Source organism: Pangasianodon hypophthalmus, chromosome 8 (genome assembly GCF_027358585.1).
Source record: "Pangasianodon hypophthalmus isolate fPanHyp1 chromosome 8, fPanHyp1.pri, whole genome shotgun sequence".
In the NCBI taxonomy this organism is placed as follows: domain Eukaryota; kingdom Metazoa; phylum Chordata; class Actinopteri; order Siluriformes; family Pangasiidae; genus Pangasianodon; species Pangasianodon hypophthalmus.
The window spans coordinates 27,802,337-27,824,571 of record NC_069717.1 but is presented as its reverse complement, the minus strand read 5'-3'; the positions used below and the strand labels follow the sequence as shown (position 1 = coordinate 27,824,571).

General features: G+C 37.9%; 2 protein-coding genes across 2 annotated transcripts; one reads left to right on the top strand and one right to left on the bottom strand.

Annotated features, from left to right (window-relative positions):
• Positions 1-481: 481 nt before the first annotated feature.
• Positions 482-16,086, top strand: LOC113546027 (phytanoyl-CoA hydroxylase-interacting protein). Its single transcript, XM_026945721.3, has 6 exons — positions 482-715; positions 9,265-9,444; positions 11,931-12,065; positions 12,198-12,237; positions 13,553-13,670; positions 14,761-16,086. Exons 2-6 carry the CDS (start codon positions 9,268-9,270, stop codon positions 15,293-15,295), a joined length of 1,005 nt encoding a protein of 334 aa, XP_026801522.1. The 5' UTR covers positions 482-715; positions 9,265-9,267; the 3' UTR covers positions 15,296-16,086.
• A 47-nt stretch (positions 16,087-16,133) lies between these two features.
• On the bottom strand, positions 16,134-22,179 carry gins4 (GINS complex subunit 4 (Sld5 homolog)). The gene is made up of 7 exons (XM_034306265.2): positions 21,839-22,179; positions 20,684-20,770; positions 20,447-20,560; positions 19,379-19,476; positions 19,194-19,282; positions 18,113-18,203; positions 16,134-16,735 (listed from the first exon to the last, which is right to left on the bottom strand). Exons 1-7 carry the CDS (start codon positions 21,938-21,940, stop codon positions 16,639-16,641), a joined length of 678 nt encoding a protein of 225 aa, XP_034162156.1. The 5' UTR covers positions 21,941-22,179; the 3' UTR covers positions 16,134-16,638.
• Between the last annotated feature and the right edge of the window lie 56 nt (positions 22,180-22,235).

Here is a 22,235-nt window from a genome sequence, read left to right as displayed (position 1 = left end):
ACACCAATCTAGTTAGCAGCAGGTTCTGTTTTAATGACCGAATTGATGAATTAGCCGATGATGAGTCCAATCTTCAATCCAATTATCACTGTCTGTCATTATGAGTGATTAAAACTGCAATGCTGATTATGTGTAGGAGGTGAGTGTGTGTGTGTGTGTGTGTGTGTGTGTGGTTGTTATGTCACTCACACTTTACTTGACCCTGTACTGTTTTTCGTCATTGTGTATTTCCCTTTGCGGTTCTTCACACACACAAACACACACACACACACACACACTCACAAACGTTTGTTTTTTGAGTTAAAACCAAAAAACCTGTCAGATATTCCTGTCTTTATGGGGACATTTGGTTCACACCTAGATATAAAAACATGTAGACACACACACACACACACACACACACACACACACACACGGTGGGCTGGGAGAGGAGGGGTACTCAGAGACAGGAGGGCATGGAAGTGTGACAGGGTAGAGAGAGAGAGAGAGAGAGAGAGGGGACGAGTGAAAGAGGAGGAGAAGAAAGAGAGAGAGAGATAGAGAAAGAGTATTCCCTCCATCCTTCTTCCACTCCAGAGCAGAGACACAAACAGCATCACAGCAGCATCTGTCTTTCTCTCTGTCTCTCTCTCTCTCTCTCTCTCTCCCTTTTTCTTTCTCTTTCTCTCTCGATCAGTCAAGCATTTGTGTTGATCGCAGAGCTGCAGGCACAGAGGTAAGCCTCATCTATCTGTGTGTGTGTGTGTGTGTGTGTGTGTAAATTGGTCAGTGTGTGCACAATGCATGTTGTTGCGTTCACTACTTCATCTCTGCAGGAGTTTTTTTTTTATTATGTAACATGTTTTATCACCAAGTGCAGGTGTAGTCGAAGATCTCCAAGCATCCATCCATGCTCGTGTGTTTGTCTTGTTTTGCTCGGATGTTGCTGAGTCTGCACTAATATTTCAATATTTCAGGTTTTTTTTTCTGTGTGTGTGTGTTTGTGTGTGTGTGTGTGTGTGTACTTTCCACACCACGGTTGCTGTTTTTATTTTTTTTTCTTTAGAATCCACACAGCTCCTCTTTCTCAGGCTGCAAATCAGTGACATTTAAGAGCTTTTCTGTGAGAAGGCTTTTTCTGTTTGGTTGCTACAGGGAGAATTTACGGAGAGGAAAAAAAAAAAACTGTTTCTCATTTTTCACTCTGGTAGACACCGACTGCATTGCAGGTACAATAAGAGTCGGAATCAGCCGAGAGAAATCTGAGCCATGACCAATAACGTTAATAACATACACACACATCTCTTTCTTTCCATCTATCTCTCTCTCTCTCTCTCCATTTCTCTCTCTCTCTCTCTCTCTCTCTGTCGGTCGTTTCATTCAGATTAAGATTTATCTCAGCGAATCAGTCACACTCTGCTCCTCGAAATCCATTCTCAAGACTCCTGATCAGATCAAAGCGCTAAATCAATTCCGTGACACATTCTAGAACCGTGAACTCTTTGAAGTCGGAATTCTAGGAAGATCTCGTATTCCAGAATTCTAAACGCAACTCCTTTTCCTTGTTTTGAAAATATACTATATGCTAATACTAAAATAATAGTTTCTTAATGTGGAAACAATTCACGTGCAGTCGAGGGCAAAAGTTTGCACACCCTTACAACAAAACGAAGGAATGTAATTTCAGGCGTTTGGTGTGTTGGCTTTCATGATCACAAGTTAAAAAAAATGGTTAAATAGTGTGTATTAAGTAAGGAATAAAACACTCTGTGTCATTCTGTTATTGGAAAATAATCAACGACACCCTGGTGTGATGAAGCGGAGTTACTGTTAACACCACAAAGTGGAAAATGTTCCTATAACAGCACGTCCTGAGGTGTTTTATTCCTCTTATACCACAGCAACTTGCCAATGATTACAAGCTTTTTATTTATTAACAAACATGTTGTACTTTTTATCTGTTTATAGTTACATCTAATGCTCCTTGAATCGTGTTAGTTCCTGTTCTCACTTACATTATAGCAGGCTCTCTTTTTTCTCTCTCTTGAAGAAAAAAAAACAAAAACGCAGCTTGTCATGTTACAGAGAAACCGAAAAGCTAAACTTAAAGTTCCAGCTTTACCTCTGACTGTTACAAAGCACTGACACTGGAGACTCCTTCCATAAATGTTAAATAAAAGTCTCCTAAAGCAAGCCTCACAACGCGCTTTTCCGTGGATTATTAGGCCCTAGGTTATGAGCTGTTGCTATAGAAACATTAAACATAGAATGAGTGCATGAATATAAACCTGCGCTGCTGCTATAGACTTTTAATCAACACTCTCTGACCAAGAATCTCTGACCAAGTAAAAAGTGAATTAAAATAGTATTATTTTAAACGTTTGCACCCTCTTTCTAAAAGTGGTACAGTGAAAAGTGATAAATGTTCTTTTATTAACTTGTACGCCCTTCTTCCACCTCGTGTGTAACCTCTTATTACCTCCACCCTGTTTCACATCCTCCGAGCAGCTTTTGGTTCCTCTTAGTTGTAATATTCAGCCTCGCTCGAGAATTACTGGGAATTAATTAATCTTTTTTTTTTTTGTAGATAAACAGCAAAAGTGAGGTACATTAGCATACACTCCTTCACGTAGAAATTATAGGGAGGGAAATTATCTGGTGAACATCTGGCAAATTATTTTATATTTTTTTCCCATCTTTTATCTGGCGGACTTCCTCAATTTCACACTCAAACTCACAAACGTTTTAAAAAATCGCATTGACTTCAAGCAATAACTACAATAATGCACAGAGGACCATTCATATATTTCAGAAAATTTTACATTGTACACTGTATATATTATTTTTTTAAAAAGAGCTAAAATTAATTTTAAAAAAAACACACACAAACAAACAAGTAAACAAACAAACAAACAAATAAATAAATAAATAAATGTCTCATGCAGTAAGTGATACTGGGGCATTGTATTATGTTTATTATAATTTTTTTCAAAAATAGAAAGGGCCATACAATTTAAATACACTCTATGGCCAAAAGTATGTGCACCCCTGACCATCACACGCATATGTGGTTCTTTTCCAAACTGTTGCCACAACAGTTTAAAGCACACAATTGTGTAGAACTACAGCTAATGCTGTAGCATTACAGTTTCCCTTCACTGGAACTCAAACCTGTTCCAGCATGACAATGCCCCTGTGCACAAAGCGAGCTCCATGAAGACATGGTGTGTGAAGGTTGGAGTGGAAGAACTCGAGTGTCCTGCACAGAGCCCTGATCTCAACCCCACTGAACACCTTTGGGATGAACTGGAACACCGACTGAACCCCAGACCTCCTCGACATCCCAACATCAGCGCCTGACCTCACTAATGCTCTTGTAGCTGAATGAACACAAATCCCCACAGCCACGCTCCAACATCTAGTGGAAAGCTTCCCAGAAGAGTGGAGCTCATTATAACAGCAAACACAGAGGGGAATAAATCTGGAGTGAGATGTTCAACAAGCACATGTGGGTGTGATGGTCAGGTGTCCACATACTTTTGGTCATATAGTGTATCAACAAATATATTTCATTCAATTTTACACAGTGCCCTTAAAAAATATTCTGTTAAAGTTAGTATAGAAAACATGACATTCTTATGAAGACATGACATAAAATTAATTTTTATTAATTTTATAAATAAAAATTTTATTAATTTTACTTTTTTTTTTTTTTACACTTGTGTACCTTTAAAAGTAGCAAGAGTTTTAGTTTTTAGTTTGTTTGTTTTTTTAATTGAGTAAACTCTCACAGGCTTGGAGACACACGTAGAGAATCTTGAAGTTCTTTTTAATTATTAATCATTTTAAGCTGTTTATATTTTTATGTTCGTGTATGTCGATGTGTCTTCGGTTCATACCACAGAGTTTCAGTGGGGTTCATATCCAGAGATTGACATGTTTGTTTGCAAAACACTGGTTTTGTGTCCCACATCCATTTCAGGGTTGATTTAGATGTATGCTTGGGGTCGTTATCTCGTAGCTCCATCTGTAGCCATATGTTGGAGGGTGCCAATAATTATGGAGATAAATGCATGAGTGTTTCCTAATCACTATAAAATAGATTTTGTCTCCACTGAGTACATTTTGATGAACACTGAGACGAGCATGTGCTCACAGAAACACGTGAAACAAAGCTTTCTAAGAGTGATTTTTTTATTAAACGAAATGAAAGTAGAGCAAGTGTGTGTGTGTGTGTGTGTGTGTGTAAAATTTAGGGTTTTCATATAAGTCCTTGGAGAATTTTAGTGCCCTACATTAACTCGGAGAAAGAGAGGGAGCACAGGAGAGGATGCTGTTTCCATGACACTGAAACAACGTCGCCATAGTGTTGCCACGGCGTTACCACGGCATTACCACGGCGTTACCATTGCAGTGCTACACTATTCCCAAGAGACAAGTAGAGGACAGATGTTTGTTTGCTCATAAACTCTACAGAGCTTTGATTGAATGATGTCTTTTACACACACACACACACACACACACACACACACACACACACACTACTGGGTGGACGTAGGCATGCGAGACAGACTCAGAGTGGGTTCTTTGTCATCTGCTGACATCCATATTAACAGCACGAAGCTACACACACACACACACACACAACACACACACACACATAGCATTCCTCCTCAATCCAAATGTAATCACTCAGCCAAGATTATAGCTAGCATATTAGCATAAACCATCACACACTTACCCAAAACTCTCAACTGACTAGCTTACGTCTAAACGCATGTCACAGAGCTAAAGACAAATAACATTAGCAGCCATCTTGGAAACGTTGTAATGCTTGTGTTGATGTGAGATTGACTCAGGGTCGAATTCTCACTGGTAAAACTAATAATGTTAAAGTTTTACAGTTAGTTAAAAAGTTAACAGTGGTCTGTTCTTTCGCTGAGCTAGTAGTGTACCTAGCAAAGCTGTTAGCGAGCTAGTTTGAGCTAGCTACATTTCCCAATAGCAGGATGGAAATATAAATTAGCTTGTAATTAATTAAATGTTGATAAAATTTAGATTTCAGTTACTTGTTTTTATAATCCAACAAATGTAAACAAGACAAACTAAGCTAAGCGGCTAAGCTAAGGAGTTTGAATGCTAATGAAACCTAACAGATAGCTTTTGTTGAGCATCTTTATTATTATTATTATTATTATTATTATTATTATTATTAGTTGTTATTTTTAATTAGCAGAAAAGGTGACATGACTCATGGATGTAGCTTTAATGCTGTGAAGCTACTTTTGCAACTTGCTAAATTTAGTTAATCATGTAACCCGCATGAACCGGGTTTTCAGCTTGTTTTTTTTTTTTTTCAAAAATCAAGTGTTTTTTTTTTTTTTCAGGACCTTGTTTGTCTTATATGTAAGGATAGCTAGCTATTTTTTTGGAAATTGGTTAAGCAGAATTCTGGTGTGATAGCTAATTAATAACTAGCAGGTCCTCCATTTTGTTTTATACAAAAAGAAACTGCAGCCTAAACTCTTTTTCTATCGACTCATGTTTCCAAGGCTTGTAAAAAATCAAATACAACTAGACAAATTGCATGAAATAGAAATTAACCGCTAACAGAAACCAATTCTTGGCTCAATCTTTAGTGTAAAAGTGATTTAGTGATGACAATGTGGATCCAGTTAACACATTCTATCTTATGACGATATTTATGTACAAATCAAGTTTCTGAGAAAATGATATCCTTTGATGTGAGTGTGTGATGATTCGCAATTTGCACAATGCTAAACTGGTAGCTATAAGCTTCCATTACTTGTTAGCAACATTAGCCTTTTAGCTCCACTCCAAAACTAAAGCAAATTTTAGACACCACACGTCTCTTATCTGATTGAAAAACCGTGTACATTTTATTTCTAGTGATGTTATAGCTTTTAAGCTTTTTAAGCTTTATAGTTTTAAGCTAATCAGTGACAACGTGCCGGCCTCTGATTCATGGTTCTTGTTTTTTTTTTTTTTTTTCGGGTCATTACAAACGCAGCTTGTGTGTTTTACATAATAGAAGTGCGCTGAGGCGTCGAAGGAGTCACAGTGTGTGAAATATTGTGAGATTTACTTCTGGGTTTATGGAGAGAATGACCTCAGAGAGGGGAAAAAGACAGAGAGAGGTGGTCATAATTCAAAGTCCTGACACTTTCCCTCTCACTGTGTGGAGTGTGTGATAATAGGTTTTGTGTGTGTGTGTATGTGTGTGTGTGTGTGTGTGTGTGAGCGCTCACTTTTTGAGGTCACTCATCACACCGGCTAATCGAACCCATAACGCATGCTATCACCTCTGCTACACCTCTATCACTAATCATCCCTCTGTGAGACGAGAGCAATGGGCTGGAATGGCAGGACACACACTCCCATTACAGGAAGTTCTGAGGATTCAGAGTCGGGTGTTGAAACTGAGAGGATTTGATATGATTTGGAGGTTCAATTCTCACCTAGACAGAATAAGAGAAAGAGTGAGATGCTGTATCACTTCCTGCTGAGTGGAAACGTTATGCATAATAGCTATTTGCTGCACACCGAGCAACCTCCTTCCATTTCTTTACGTAATTAGGATTTTATGAACAATTGCAGACAAACCAGAGACGTCCACAGGCGTCTATTATTGGCACAGACTCAATTGAATTCAATTAAAGTGTCCCAAAGATGCTATTTTAAACCGTATCCTGGTCAGCCATGATCTGGATCTAAATCTGATCCATATTAGAGGTCTAGTTTGTCATTTAAAAAGGTTTTTAGACGTTTATTACGAAGATATAATTTACAAAGAATCATTTACATATGATTCAGGATGCAAGCCTTGTGAGTTTGTATCAATGTATCAAGATAAATATAAATAGATAATCGTTTGCATACACTCACCAGAACACCATCCAAACTCTGGGTAGGACCCCAAATTTTGTCCGACTGTCTGAATGTTGCAGCGGAAATCGAGATTTATCCAACCAGGTGACGTTTTTCTGATCTTCAACTGTCCAGTTTTGAACTCTGTGTCCACTGTAGCCTCAGATTCCTGTTCTTGTCTGACAGGAGTGGAACCCGATGTGGTGTTCTGCTGTTGTAGCTGATCATCCTCAAGGTTTGTTGTGTTCTGAGATGCTTTTCTGCTCAGCACGGCTGTAAAGAGTGGTTATTTGAGTTGCCGAAGCCTTCCTGTCAGCTTGATCCAGTCTGACCATTCTCCTCTGACCTCTCTCATCAGAAAGCCCCCTCAGAACTGCCGCTCGCTGGGTGTTTTTTATTTTCCACACCATTCTGTGTAAACTCTAGAGTGAGCTTAAAGGAAATATTAATTACATTTTTACAAAATAGAAACTAGAAATTAGAAACTATTATGGTCATATATAAGTAACTAAGCTTAAAGCTGCAGTTAGTAATCTTACCTTGTCTTGACTGAGAGGTGAATTACAATCTCAATAAAAACACACACAATCTTTCACCTTCTTCCTCTTCCTGTCATTCACAGTGTCATAGTTGATCTCGCTAGTTTCCTCTCTAGTTGACTCTTTGTTTTACATTTTTCTGGCCCTGAAATGAGCTCCACCCCCTGACAAAAAGAAAGCTGTTCAGCTCTACAACCTAAATGTGTAGTTATAACGTGTAACTTGAAGTTCATCACTGGTTTTTATTGCAATTGCAGTTCAATTCACAGCCAGCAGAGGGCTCGAAAAATGACAAACCGCTGCTTTAAGCTTGAAACTTATATTTTTTATATACAACCACAATAATACATTTTTCTGTGTCATAAGAAATCTAGCTCTCTAGAAAAAGTCTTTTTATCCTCCGTTAATTGCACTGGGAAAGGTTGTACATTCATATACACAATATATCTATTTATATACTTATTTATATAGACAGATAAATACCAGCAAGGTTTATGAAAATGCTCGAAAGCTGTAAAAGACTTTTGTTTTTTAAATTTTTTTTAGTGAATTAAACTAGTTAATAACTAATTAGCTAGCAACATTCACACCCCAACATTATAACTCGTTCAAGTTACGAACTAAACCATTGCATATTCATTAATCTCTCTCGTTAATGAATTTGGCTGGAATTATAACCAAATAAATGAGTAAACAGTAGAAAGTTTCTTCTTTAAATTAGTCACTTGTCATTTTACTGCAAAACAGTTTATGCCACTTGCAACCAATCAGCCATAGTAACTCCTGATGTCTTTTTTTTTTCAAGCACAGAGGAATAAATCATTTGCTGTTACTAGAAATCATCTTTGCAGTGACATAATAATTAGATTTTGTGACTGTGTGAGTGATTTTTATAAGGTGATGATTATTATGCGTAAAATCAGATTTATGCCTGCAAGAACTGATTGCACTGACAAAATTCATACACAACAAGAATAAATTCGTTTATTTGCAAGCATCGTCCTTCCTTTTCTTTCTGTTGCGTACACTCACGGAGTCAGAAACGCTCACACACAGGGAAATCGAGCATACACAACCTCACACACTGGCCAGCTTAGAACATATTTGAGAATAATTTTCATCAAAGCCATGTGACATAGCTTGCATTTTGTTTTTTCCTTTTTTTTTTCATTTTCTAATTTCAGTGTTACATTACTATTTATATCCTTTCATTTTCTTTCTTTTTTTTTTTTACATTTTAAAATGTTTTTAAATTAAAATTTCTTTACAGGTTTACACACATTTTTACTCAAACTTCATCCATAAAATGTTCTCTAAATAAAACTCAAATATTAAAAAAACATTATGTACAATGAATATATTCCAAATATGTATTATATCGGCTATATACAGTATCCAGTACATTTCACACAACTTTTTTCATGTTTTCACATTCCATTAACATCATTTTCTAAATAACCATGAAACATCAGTTGTTATAGCAGTTATAATCAGTTATTCCCTTATCAGTCTCTGTTTTTTTTTTTCTCTCTTGCAGTTAGACAGCTTTTGATTTTTACAATTTTTTTACATTTCCTGCAGGTTTACATTCTAAAAAAACATTCCTTTTTTACTTGAGCTTCATTCATAAACTGTAGTCTTATTAATCATGAGAATAAAGCATGCTGAAATTGTACTCGAGAGTGAAAGAAAGAGAGAGAGAGAGAGAAGAGAGGGTGATGTGGTTCGATGAGTCGCCCGTCCAAAGGTTAATTGAATTTTGTCTGAAGACAGCAGATTGGTTTTTCATTGGCCTGCTGTAATTTTTCACCTCTTGACATTTCTCTCTCTCTCTCTCTCTCTCTCTCTCTTTCTCTAGGCGATGGCCGAGGTGGTAGATCTCCTCTGCACACCCCATAACGTCCAAATCAGTGACGTGACCTGTGACTCGTTCCGTGTTGCCTGGGAGATGACCCCGGAGGATGCGGGACGCGTGACGCACTACTTCATCGACCTGAGCCGCAAAACTGGAGGAGAGAGGAACCGCTTCAAACACAGAGTGAGTGCATCAGCAGCAAGCGTGGGGTTTTTTTCCCCACAAACATATCTGCCTCTGACACAGAGTTTCTCATTCACTCTCTGTGGGAAAGGGTTTTTTTTTTTTTTTTTTTTCCTTTAATGTAATATACAATCAGGTTTGGAGTAAAAAGAAATGATATTCATGGATATTAATGACATTTATTTCACACATTCTTCTCTTACTAACATATAGCTTATAAATATAGAATAGAAATGTGAAAAATTATGAAGAACTTTAAGTAAATAAAGTTTATATTCTCTAGTCCTGTTTTCATTTCATTTAACTGCTCACCAGTTTCAGTTTTTTAAACAGCAAGTGAAGTTTTTTTCCCTCTTAAACCAAAATAGCAATTTGCCAACCCTAAACATTTATTATTAATAAATAAGGATATGTCATACTTTTTATCCATTTATGGCTACATTTAATGATATGTCCATGAAACCATTTTTTTTTTAATCTCACTAAAGTCTTTTTCTCTCTCTCTTGAAGTTAATATGACAAAAATGTTGTTATGATTTTATTCAATTCAATGCAGTTTTATTTGTATAGCACTTTTAACAACAGACATTGTCACAAAGCAGCTTTACAGAAATATATATATAGATATAAAATTTTTAATTTGTGTATTTATCCCTAATGAGCAAGCCAGTGGCGATGGTGGTGAGGAAAAACTCCCTGCCCATGTGGGGACATCCTCAGCAGCACCGAGCGGTTTCCAACTTAAAGTTAAAACTCTAGTGACGCTCAACTCAAGTTCCTGTTAACACACGTAGCTCTGCTTGACGTTACAGTATGCAGTTATTGAAGAGTAATGATTTATAACTGCACTAGATGAGAATGGGTTCCCCTTTTGATTCCAGTTCCTCTTGAATATTTCTGAGAAACCACAAAATGTAAACTCCTCTGTCCTGAAGAGCTTTACATCTGACTGCTACAAAGCGCTGACACTGGAGACTCCTTCAAAAATGATCAACAATTATACTTTCTTCTTTGTTAGGATGGAAAGGAAAAAAGGATACTGACACTGAAATCAATATTACTGACTTTTTTTCTTTTTAATTCTCAGAACGACAATCTACAGCAATTTTTTTTTCTCCTGTTCATTCTCAGACGCGTTAACGTTACGATCATATCAATCAATAACATTTTGCAGTATTTGATCTTTGATATTCTGCTAAATTTTCCTGCAGTGTAAAGTCAGAGAGAAAGAGAGAGAGATAAAGGAAGCGAGAATAAACATGAAAGCACTGGAGGTTTGGAGATGAGATTATCAGACGTGTGCGTCGCTTTTCCGGTCGCTTCTCATCTAGAAACTCAAAGACCTCGTCATGAAAATTGCCGTGAGCCGGTGACTCATCACACACTCACTTCCTCTTCAATAACCAAAAAACCCGGCAAGCGGCGAAAGGCCACCGTGCTGGAGTGCTCACGAAGCAGCCGGCTGAAATAAACATTTAACTAGTCAATAAAATGTGTGGGTAATAAATAAATAAATAAATAAATAAATAACACATTGAGTGTTTTGGTTCTCAGCACTCGCTGCTTTTATGTTCTCGTGAAAAAGCCCGAGTGGTTTGTTATTCACGCTTTTCCTCGGTGACCGTATTATGATGCTCTCGGTTGGTCAGCTGCAGAAAATCGCTGCTAAATGTGGTTTTAATCACCCTCGTTTCCACTGCGGCCTTTCGCTTTACTCGCGAGCGAAGGACAGGGTTGCTATGGTTATGGGCTTCTGTGCTTCCTGTAATTGGTTTCGCTCGTCAAAGGACCTAGACTTCACAACAAAACTAATTAGCTTTGATAGAGTCCTGATATGATGGAGGAATATTTATTTCTACAACAAAGCACGAGCGAGTTCATGGACATCAGATGCTTTAAATGTGGCAACAGCAGAATTAAATCAGTTTGCATTGTAGTGTTAATCAATAAGAGTCTATTTGATTCCAAGCATTGATGTCAGACCAATATTAGGACCATTTATGAAATATATTTAATACTTTCTGTGACTATGTGATGTTGACTGACTTTCCTTTTAAGTACATTTATGCAAAGTAGCTTACATAAGAGCATTCTTTCAAAAATCTCTGCATCCTAATTCATTATTAAGCCAGGAGAATAAACATGTTTTAGCAGAAGGTGATGTATGGAATAAAACACATTGGGGTATGCTTTTATAGGAAAATAATTAACGACAGGGTGGTGTGATGAAGAGAACTTCCTGTTACCACTCAACTGTTGATAATTTTCCTATAACAGCACATCTTAAATGTATTTATTCCTCTTCTTCCACAGCAATTTGCCAACAAGTACAATTTCATATTCATTAAAGAATGATATCTCATACTTTTTATCCATTTATAGTCACATTTAATGTTGTGGAATTGTCTACTAGCTGTCTGTGAAATGTCTACTCGCGGTTAACGACTTTCACTCTGTAGAGATCATGTTGCGTTTTGATTTCACAGGATGTTCCCACTAAGCTGGTGGCCAAGGCCGTGCCGTTGCCGATGGCTGTGAGAGGTCACTGGTTCCTGAGCCCTCGTACCGAGTACTGTGTGGCCGTACAGACCGCCATCCGCCAGCCTGATGGAGACTACCAGGTCCACTCCGCCTCCATTCACTCCTTTCTTCTTCTTTGAAGTTGTCCAGCAACCTTGTTTATGACTTAGTTCTTATAATCATTATCATTTTTAATATTCTTCTTCTTAGTATTATTATTATTATTACTACAGGTGTCTGAGTGGAGTCAGGTGGTGGAGTTCTGCACTGGGGGTAAGAATCATCATCATTTAATTTGTGATCTTCAACAGATCTTTATTCTGTAACGGTCTATTTTCATGTTTTTTATTAGTTTCCTACATTACCCACGATGCCATTCTGATAGCGGTGCAGTGAGATTTAACCCGCTCTAAAGAGAGCGATGCAGCGGCGCTTTAGTTCTTTTATTCTGTCCAGCTCTCTCACCTCCTCATCTGTAATCTCTGCTCAAACAGATCAGCTTCCAAAGTGTCAACTTTCACACCACCATCTACACCATCGTACTAGTCATTTCACAGATCTGTCAATCGCCGAGCCGAGTCTCAGCTGCGTCATGTAGCTGCATTGCATCCTGGGACTTGCATTCTGAGTCCAGCATTTGCACCAACGTCTCCACTCCTTCTACACTGGATTTCTGATTGATATGATGTTATGACTTCGCTGGAAAAAAAATGTATAAAGGAGCTTTTTTTCTTTTTAGGAGCTAGCTAATGTAAAAAAAAATGAAACCTGACCATTATCTAGTTCGAGATCATTTATCTCCTTTTAAACACCACTGTAACTGCAGGATACAGTCAGAGCAGGATACAATCTCTAACTTCTTACAGGAATAATGAAAAAAAAACTGTACCAACAAACAAATTATTATATATTATTATATATAACATCAAATTGGGTTTCAGGGCCGGGTTTTACTTTAAATATTTGTACTCTACCTCTACTACTTTTTTTTTGTCAAATAAGTTTTATTGAAAGACAAAGATTTTGAAGATAGATTTACAATCTTACATATTTTGTCTCTATTACATGTACAAAGAATACAATCAAAATTGAAAAGAGAGAGGAAAAAGAAGAAAAAAAAAGGCAAACAAACAGAGAGCCCACATCACAAACCATCCCTTACAAGACCTGTTTACATTAAATTGTAAAGTATGATGAAAAATTATTAAGACAACCTCTACTACTTTACTGAGTTTTTCTTTCACTTAATAATTTTAATGTTTAATTACTGTAATACACAAGAAACTCTCCACTTCCTGTTCACTAGATTTTAAAACAGATCTGCTATAAGTGACATAATTATATCTTACATGTAGTCAAATAATGACTGGTGATGTTTGTTGTCTGTATTTTGCTTCTTTAGCTTTAAACTTGAGCTACAAGTCTAAGCTATATAACAAATAATGAAAGAAAGCGATGTGTAGCTTTAGCATCTCTTACAGGTTATCAGTATCGGTGTATGAGACTAAATAAACTACAAACACCAAACATGTCGTGGCTGTTTGGCTGACTGCTTCTGGAGGTGTGTGATGGTGTTTCTGTGCTGCAGATTATGCTGTAGATCATCTGCAGCAGCTGCTGGATAAAGCTCGGGGTGTAGCGGGGAGGCTGCTGCGCTTCTCTGTGTTTTACCGCAACCAGCACCCCGAATACTTCCACTATGTCAGGTTGGTGTCAGTTCATCATCGTACCATTTTCTTTCCCTCCAATCATCCAAAAAGCGTTTGCCCGAGATCACAACTTCGAATCGGGCGAGCTCATGTATGCGGAAGATGGCGGACAGCGCACGAAAGCGGTTAGCTGGGTTCGTGTGTCATGGAGGAAGCACGTGTCAGCTTTTACCCTCCCTGGGTGAGCTGGTGGGTGGGGAAATAAAAGATGAGCGGTTAAACAATGTGAAAAAAATCACAGTATTATAATTAATATCACCGTTTTTGCTAATGTACATCACAGTAACTACTTGCAATTTCAAAGATACCTTCAAAACACCACTATTTTCAGAATATTCCCATGTAACCAATCTGGTCTGAGAGTTAAAACCACTAATCTTAACTGGGAGAGAGAGAGAGTGTTCAGAGTGATGGTCTCTCTACCATTTAATGCTGATCTCTGTGCTGGGAATTTTAATTCAATTTTAATTGTATAGAACTTTTAACAATAAATGTTGTTGCAAATTAGCTTTACAGAAATCTAATAGAAGATTTAGATGGATAATGAGTAAATCAGAGGTGACAGTGGCAAGGCAAAACTCCCTGAGAAGACAGTCTTCTGTTTACATTTTTACAGCCCAGAAATTAGCCCCATTCTCCGAGAAAGAACAAAGCTGATCTGCTCTATAGGTTTTAGTTGAAATAATAATTCACTGGATATTCATGGTTTCAACAGAGGGACTGGGGTTGACTGAGCGGAAAGATGTCTGTGTTTCCGTTGTAACTGCAGTTCACCTCGCAGACAGGACTCTTTTAGAGGATTCTAAAAGTTACAAACAGCTGCTTTAAGTTTGGAAACTATATACAACTAGGAAAGTACAAGTTTTTAAATCTCGCTGGCTGAAATCTAGACGTCCTTTAAATGTCATTTAACTTTTATTTATTATGCATACAGATGCAACACAGAAATTATTGACTATTGACTGGGAGTCCTGAGCAATTCCTTGGTTCACTTGCCCCTTTGGTTTGGTATATAATCTGGTATATTGAGTCTTATTTGAGATGTTTTAATCTTAAACCATTTCTCTGTGTTTGGTTTCCTCCAAAGAACGGAATGTGGAGGTTTAATGCCCCCGTCTCTGAAAGACAACAGCGGCAGCCACGGCTCGCCCATCAACGGAAAGCTCCACGGCGTCTTCCTGAGCTGCAACACCGAGTTCGACACGGGCCTCCCTCCTAAAGACTCGCCCTACGGCCCCCTGCGCTTCCAGATCTCCGCCGCGCTCCTCCTGAAGCCCGAGACGCACCTCTACTTCGCAGATTTCTACTGCATGTATACGGCGTATCACTACGTCGTCTTGGTGCTGGCCCCTGTCGGCTCGGAGGGCGATCGCTTCTGCGAAGGGCGACTCCCTCTGCTGGACCTCGCGTCCAATCCTTTCCTGACGTGCGTCCCCGGGGAGGAACCGACGTTCTGTCACGCCAGTGACGTCATCCTGGAGGTTCTGTACACAGAAGCGCTGCCCTTGGATCAAGGCACGGTGGCGCAGATCAGCGGCCATCACCAGCTCATGAGCCTCTCCACGGCCAACGCCAAGAAGGACCCGAGCTGCAAAGTGTGTAACATCAGCGTCGGACGCTGAGACACTGAGTCCGGACTGAACTGGCGCAATATTTTTAATGCGACAGTCTGCATCTAGAACTGTGCTTTAGAAAAGAAAGTGACGAATCTCAGCAGTGTTATGAAGATTATTTTCAAAATGTTTTGGATGGAAAAATTAGCACGTCCTGATTATTACATTTATATTTATTTAATATGATTTAGGCATCACCAAGCCAAAATGATTTTAGTATTAATATAAATATGAAAGCCATAAAATGCACATACTGCCAAATCAGTAACGATGAAGGATCTCTATATCGGTGATGTCTATAGGGATCGGTGCTACCTACTAAAGTTACCAAAATACAGCTGAATGCAAAAGTTTGTACTCCCTTAGGACAAAATGAAATTAATTTTTTGTCCAACAAGACATTCAGCATGTTTGATTTCACCGATATCGCCAAAAAACTGTAAAGAAATGGGCAAACTGTTTATCGTAAGGAAAAAAATCATAATAATGACAGTTCTAAAGTTTGAATTATCTCCATCATATCCTCTGCACTGCTTGTGAATGTTGTTATAATAATAATAACCGTTTTTTTCCCCCTAACATCTCTGTAATATATCATACACTGCCTTCAATTTTTCAAAACTTGTTTCATTTCAAATCGTTTTACTCTTATCTTCTGTTTCAGATCGTTGTGTTGTTTCAGGATACACCCACATTTTATTTTTAATTAACTTCTTGTGAATCTCTTTATTTCCCTGTACATAAATCATAAAACAGAGGTTCACTTTGTTTTTTTGTTTTTCTCCCACAAACCACTGGCAAACTTGATGTCACTTTATAATAATGATAACATCATTACAATACAAGATTATAAGACTGTGAGCTTTTACTGTATAAAGGTTAATTATAAACAAAGCAAGAATTGAAAATTATTCTTCCTCTTGAACAGGTTTATCTGTATGGAGAAGATTTCGTGACAAAGTGAAAAGGCAATCACGATCGTGGGAAAAAAAAACAAACATGAAAAACGGACAAACAATCTGACAAACAACGGCTTTGGGGCGTTACACTACAGCGCAGGCTTTAAACGTTTTTAAATTCGTACTTGTTAGCCACATTAACGTCACGACAAAACGACAGAAAGAAACTTCACTAAACTAACATAAGATTTCTGAAAATAGATAGAGACATGGGGAAAAAAAAAAAACACAATCTCCGCCAGGAAGCTTGTATTTTTTTTTTAAACAGATCATTTTCGTAATAAGCGCAATTACAAATACAATAGAAATGCATATGAAATATAAAATAATATACAGTCATCAACATATCATCATCATCGCCGTCAGTCTCAGTGTCCATTTTATTTCATTGTGCTAGATCAGCTGCACTGCACCACTGGCCACTAGAGGCGCTATAGTGCGATAACGCATCAGATGCTGCGAGCCTTCCTCCAGGTCCACCACATACTCCCTGAAACACACAAGCAGCAGGCAGAGGTTACTAACAGTAAGGGTGGGGTGATATGACAAAAAAGATCGTATCACGATACTTGAAGATGTCTTTACGAAACACGATATGTATCAGGATACATGAATTTTTTTTAAATGATAAAAAACTTCATATACATTAAACAATGATTCGAAAGACATTGAATTCTAATCATTATAATAAATCTTAACAAAAATCAGGAAGAAATCAAATCAGATGCATCCAATCAAAGTTGGTCATTGCTACGTAAAGGAAAAAGATATCACGATACCACCGATGTCTCAGAAAAGTGTATCGTGGCATAATTTATCACGATATCAATATTATATCGTCGTATCACCCAGCCCTGCCTCTACAATTTGTTTTAACCAGTCTACACTTCTTTTCAGCTAAAAATTCTGAAATAAAGTTAAAATTCGTCGCCTATAAAGCTCCGGATAAACCAATCTGAAATGGTTATGTTTTGTGTTACCAGTTATAACTAGCACCGGAGACTCTGAACAGATGAGATACATTTATTTTAAGCTTGAAGCGGAGAATAAGCGCACGGATCTCTGTTCAATCATCTTCTAACATTCAGTTTTTTCATCATCTACTTCTTTTTACAACAAGCGTGAGTTCACTAGTCAGACCAGAGAGAGTAAATAAAATGAAAACTCTATGAAAGTCTGCAAAAACACTCTCTTTCTGGTCAGGTCTCCGCTATCATGCGACAGCCGTGATACCTTCGAGACACTTGAAGCTAACTTCTGCATCTTTTCAGAAGGAAATCTTTTCAGAGGAAAGCGCTATCTGCCCTCTTCCACATACATGAGCTCACAGATGGCCATGATTGGCTGGCGTCGCTGCGATCGACCCTCCCAGAGAACACGACCAGTTTTCCTCTCTTGACTCCCAGCTACAGACGGCTGTGACACTCGAACCCGTGATGTCCTGACGATACGGCGAACGCTTTTCTGTCGCGCCACCTGGGAACCAAACACTCCCTTCCTGAGCGAATCGGTCTCGCTACGTAGCTAATCTCTGGTCCAACTAGTTTCCGTCAGCTACATAATTTACATAAATGCATGAGATTAAACAAACCCCACAAGAAGATGTGCTACAAAAGCTGAGCTGGTTCATGTTCAGAAAAGTAGAGTTGCTGAAATCCAGGCAGTTTTTTTTTTATTCTTTCATTTATCATTTCTGCTACAGTAATTTTTCAAGAACTCGGTTCTATCCACTGAAATACTTTTGGACCGCGGTCTGCCAGTTGACGGCTTTTATAATGGACTCGTTAATTTAGGTCAGGATACTGTGTGTGTGTGTGTGTGTGTGTGTGTGTGTGTGAGATTGATGACTGTGTGTTCAAAACTCTACCTCTGTTCATCAGTCTCAGGCTCCACAAGGATGTTCTCCTGCCGCTCTTTCACACGCAGGAACACAAAGGAGTCCAGACACGGCTCTGGAACTACACACACACACACACACACACACACACACACACACACACACACACAGAGAGAGAGAGACAGATACCATCTGTCAGGCTGGGTGATATGACAAAAAAATGATCATGATTCTTAACGGCATTTCTATGGAGGGGGAAAAAAAAAAAATCAGATTTACTCTAATATATAAAAAATAAAACTTTTAAACGATTGATATAATTACATTTTTTTTATATTTAAAATTTTTACAGTTAAAAAATATCATTTTATTTAGATTTTAAAAATTCATTTCTCCAGAAAAGGAGAAAAAAAAGAAAAAATTTGTTTAAAAACAGACAAACAAATAAATAAATAATAAATGAACATTTCACAATTTTCAAGATTAAGTACAAAATTTCAACATGAAATCAGCTGCTTCCAGTCAGTTTGAAACCAGATAATAAAAGCAGGTATGATATTTCAGAAAAGTGTATTGTGAGATAATTTATCACATATCTCCACTTCTCTATTTAGATGATCCATTCTTTTAACCCTCTCATCTCTCTCTCACTCTCTCTATCTCCGTCAGGCAGGAAGGAAGGGATGTGGCACACAGGCTTGAAACTTGATCTGCTGACTGCCTGCTTTTATTCGATTCGATTCGATTCAACTTTATTGTCATTGTTCAGTAAGTACATATACAAAGCCAATGAAATGCAGTTAGCATCTAACCAGAAGTGCATAAGTGGCATATTTACAATAAATTACAAATAAGAATACAAAGCTATGAGGGTGATATGTACAGGGGAATGGATGACTTATGTACAGGATATACATAGGGATTTTATATATTGAATATTGAACACTGTACCTCTCCCTTATAGCCTGTAGCGAGCATGTATATTGATATTATATTGTTGTATCGCTCAGAGGTTCACAGTGTACTTTAAAACAATGATTTGTGATGTAGCGCTTGTCTCTTAAACGCTCTTTGGTACTCTAGTACCTCTCAAAAGTCTCTTAACGCTCACCTGCTTTGAGCATGTCGACGCTCTGCAGGTTAGGAGGCATGTGTCTCAGCGCCACAGCCTTCAGGTACACTTCTGTATTCGCTAGATACCTGTGAACACAGGACACCACCACTGAACACACTCCTACTGACAGAAACGAAATCAACGCGCTATTATTTAAGCTCGCGTTCGGACGGGACGCTCACTCTTTGGCAAAGGCGAACTCCTCGGGAGAGAGGAACGAGGGATCGCCGTCGGCTCGCGATTTCTCCTTCTCCAACACGTGAGGGAAAAACTTCTCAATCTGCAGCGGGGGAATACAAAAAAAAAAAAAAAAAAAAAATCATATTAGATATATTTTTAAAATTGCATATGTGTATTGTAATTGTTTAAAAGATGTGACAGGATTCAAATACGCAGCTGCGAAAGTTTTCACCCCCCTGAGTAAAGCGTCCCATAACTTCAACATACAGTGTTAAGATTTAAAATAAGATTTAAAAAGAAAAATAAATAATTTCTGAACATACTGAGATGAAGAAGGGCATAAAAAAAAGATAATAATAGATATGTGAGTGCTTAAAGAGATCGTTTACCAACATTTAAAAAAATCTTCATTTTGAAACGGAAGGCACAGAGACACGAGACATGACCGGAGAGTGAAATAAAAATAAATGATGGTGGAAAATGATCAGGGAGATTCACAAAGCAGGAGTTAAAAAACAATACAAAAAGCAAATTCTCAATAATAAGTGACTTTACAACGTCTAAATTGATGTTCATGTCATAAATGTATGATTTGATTGGCGAGGTGGCGGCATTAATGGCACTCTTTTGTTTTTCTTCAGCGATAAAATGAACAAAATAAATAATCAGGATTTCAAGATTAAGCTAAATAACGGTTATAGATATTTATTATTTTAGTCATTTCGCAGCTTTATTAAACAGTACAGCGCCTTGCAAAAATGTTAACAACTTGGCTAAAGGTAACGCTGAACACGATGCTACCACCACCATGCTTCACTGCAGGTAAGCGTGTTCTCAGGGTGATGAAGCAGCGTTGGATTTTCTGATCAGAGAAGCGCTTTTTCCCGAGTCTCCAGCGCGAGTTTCAGGGCAACGGGGGTGAATACTTACGCAATCGCAACTTACTTTTAAATAATTTTACAAACTTTGTTGACTGTATTGATCCCCTCCTTCAACATATTTTGTGTAGATTCATGCCATAAAATCACAATTAGTGACGGTAACCATGGTAACTACGGTGTTAGCGCTACCTTCTGCAGTCGTGAGCGGAGGTAGCTGCTGAGGACGAAGCGGATGCGGTCGATCTCCATGCGGTGGACGCTGGCCTTCAGGTCGCCCTTCCTCACACGCTGCAGATTCTCCTCCTGCGCGCACACACACACACACACACACACACACACACACACACACACACACACACACGGTTAAAACATGGTTCTGACCATTTCATATACTGTATGACTGTGTGTGTATAAATCCATCCATACCATGTGTGTGAGTTGCTCCATCACACACTCCACCAGCTCGGATCTGTTCTCCAGAAGCTCGGGAGAAAACTTCTCGTTAAGCCAGGCCTGAACAACACACACACACACACACACACACACACACACACACAGTGAGTGTTAAAGTGTTAAATATTTACCCTTCAGTGGTACAAAGTGTTGCAGTAAAAACATTATTAAGTGTGTAAGAGTCTCTCTGAAAACACAGAGAATAAACTCTGACAGTGAAGATGCCTGAAGGAAAATCAATTTAATAATAATAATAATAATAATAATAATAATATTAAGAAGAAGAAGAAGAAGAAGAAGAATTATTACTGTAGTGCCTTTCATACATTTAGGCGATTTATTTGCTGGCTTAAGATGCAGGAAAATAAAAATAAAAAATATAGAAAATATACAGAATATATTATTAGATAAAAAAAATAAATAAAAATTTTAAAAAAGTATGCTAGTATATAAAATAAATTATCTTTAGTAATAATTACAATATTATTTTATACCGTATAAATACAGTAGCTACTATATTATTATTATATAGTATAATATTATATATTATAAATTATTTTAAAGATCAGAAATCAATAATAATAATAATAATAATAATAATAATAAGAAGAAGAAGAAGAAGAAGAAGAAGAAGAATTATTATTATTATTATTATTATTATATTGGCCATTTATTTTAAAAAATATTTTAAAAACAATAAATATTATATATAATATTGAAAATATCATGATTATTATTATATAAAATATTATGACACATTAGAGGATAAATCATGAACATTAATGTTCAGATGGGTTTAATAAACTAATTATATTAACTATACCGTTTCTACACACACACACACACACACACACACACACACACACACACACACTAGTTGCTCTATACTAAGAATTAAAATCTAAAAATACACAAATAAGAAAACACCATTTACACTGTGTGTAATAGTGACAGCACTTCGTGGCTCTGTCCCAAACCGCACACTGCACTACTAAACAGTAAGCCTAAACAGTCCACTATGGCGTTATGGTAACTATGGTAACTATGGTAACGTGTAGTGGAATTCTATTTAGACAGACTACTCTGTGCGGTTTGGGACGCAGCCGCGGCTCGCGCCCGGCTCCTCACCTCCTCCAGCCTGGCGATGAGCTCGGCCGGGGTGAGCACGTCCTCCTCCTGGCTCTCCTCTCCTCCACTCAGCTCGCTGGCCTCCGACAGCGCGTCCGCCATGATGCTCTAACATACACAGGGTCCAAGACGAGCGGCAAAAATGTACCTAATGTTCACTAAGCGGACCAGTTTAGCAAATAACTCCGCTTCCCAAAATCCAAGATGGCCGCTTATACATCTATCCAGCGTTATTTAATCTTCTGTTGACTTTTTGTTGAACTCCGACATGTTTACACATCAAGTTAAAAACCGTCTTCGCGGAAGAAAAAAAAATTCGCGCCATACAGTGTGGGCGTGGCCTATCGTGACGTGCGTGACGTAGGTGTTTTCGAGGAGGTTATATCTGCGCAGTTCT

What these genes read in the sequence shown, in the direction of transcription:
- LOC113546027 (XM_026945721.3), top strand. Translation starts at nt 9,268, where the DNA reads ATGGCCGAGGTGGTAGATCTCCTCTGCACACCCCATAACGTCCAAATC. An exon ending in AGCCTGATGGAGACTACCAG is followed by an intron (nt 12,066 to 12,197) that starts GTCCACTCCGCC and finishes TTATTACTACAG; the next exon opens with GTGTCTGAGTGGAGTCAGGT. An exon ending in GAATACTTCCACTATGTCAG is followed by an intron (nt 13,671 to 14,760) that starts GTTGGTGTCAGT and finishes TTTCCTCCAAAG; the next exon opens with AACGGAATGTGGAGGTTTAA.
- gins4 (XM_034306265.2), bottom strand. Translation starts at nt 21,940, where the DNA reads ATGGCGGACGCGCTGTCGGAGGCCAGCGAGCTGAGTGGAGGAGAGGAG. An exon ending in TCATCGCCAGGCTGGAGGAG is followed by an intron (nt 20,771 to 21,838) that starts GTGAGGAGCCGG and finishes TGTGTTGTTCAG; the next exon opens with GCCTGGCTTAACGAGAAGTT. An exon ending in GAGTTCGCCTTTGCCAAAGA is followed by an intron (nt 19,283 to 19,378) that starts GTGAGCGTCCCG and finishes CTGTGTTCACAG; the next exon opens with GTATCTAGCGAATACAGAAG.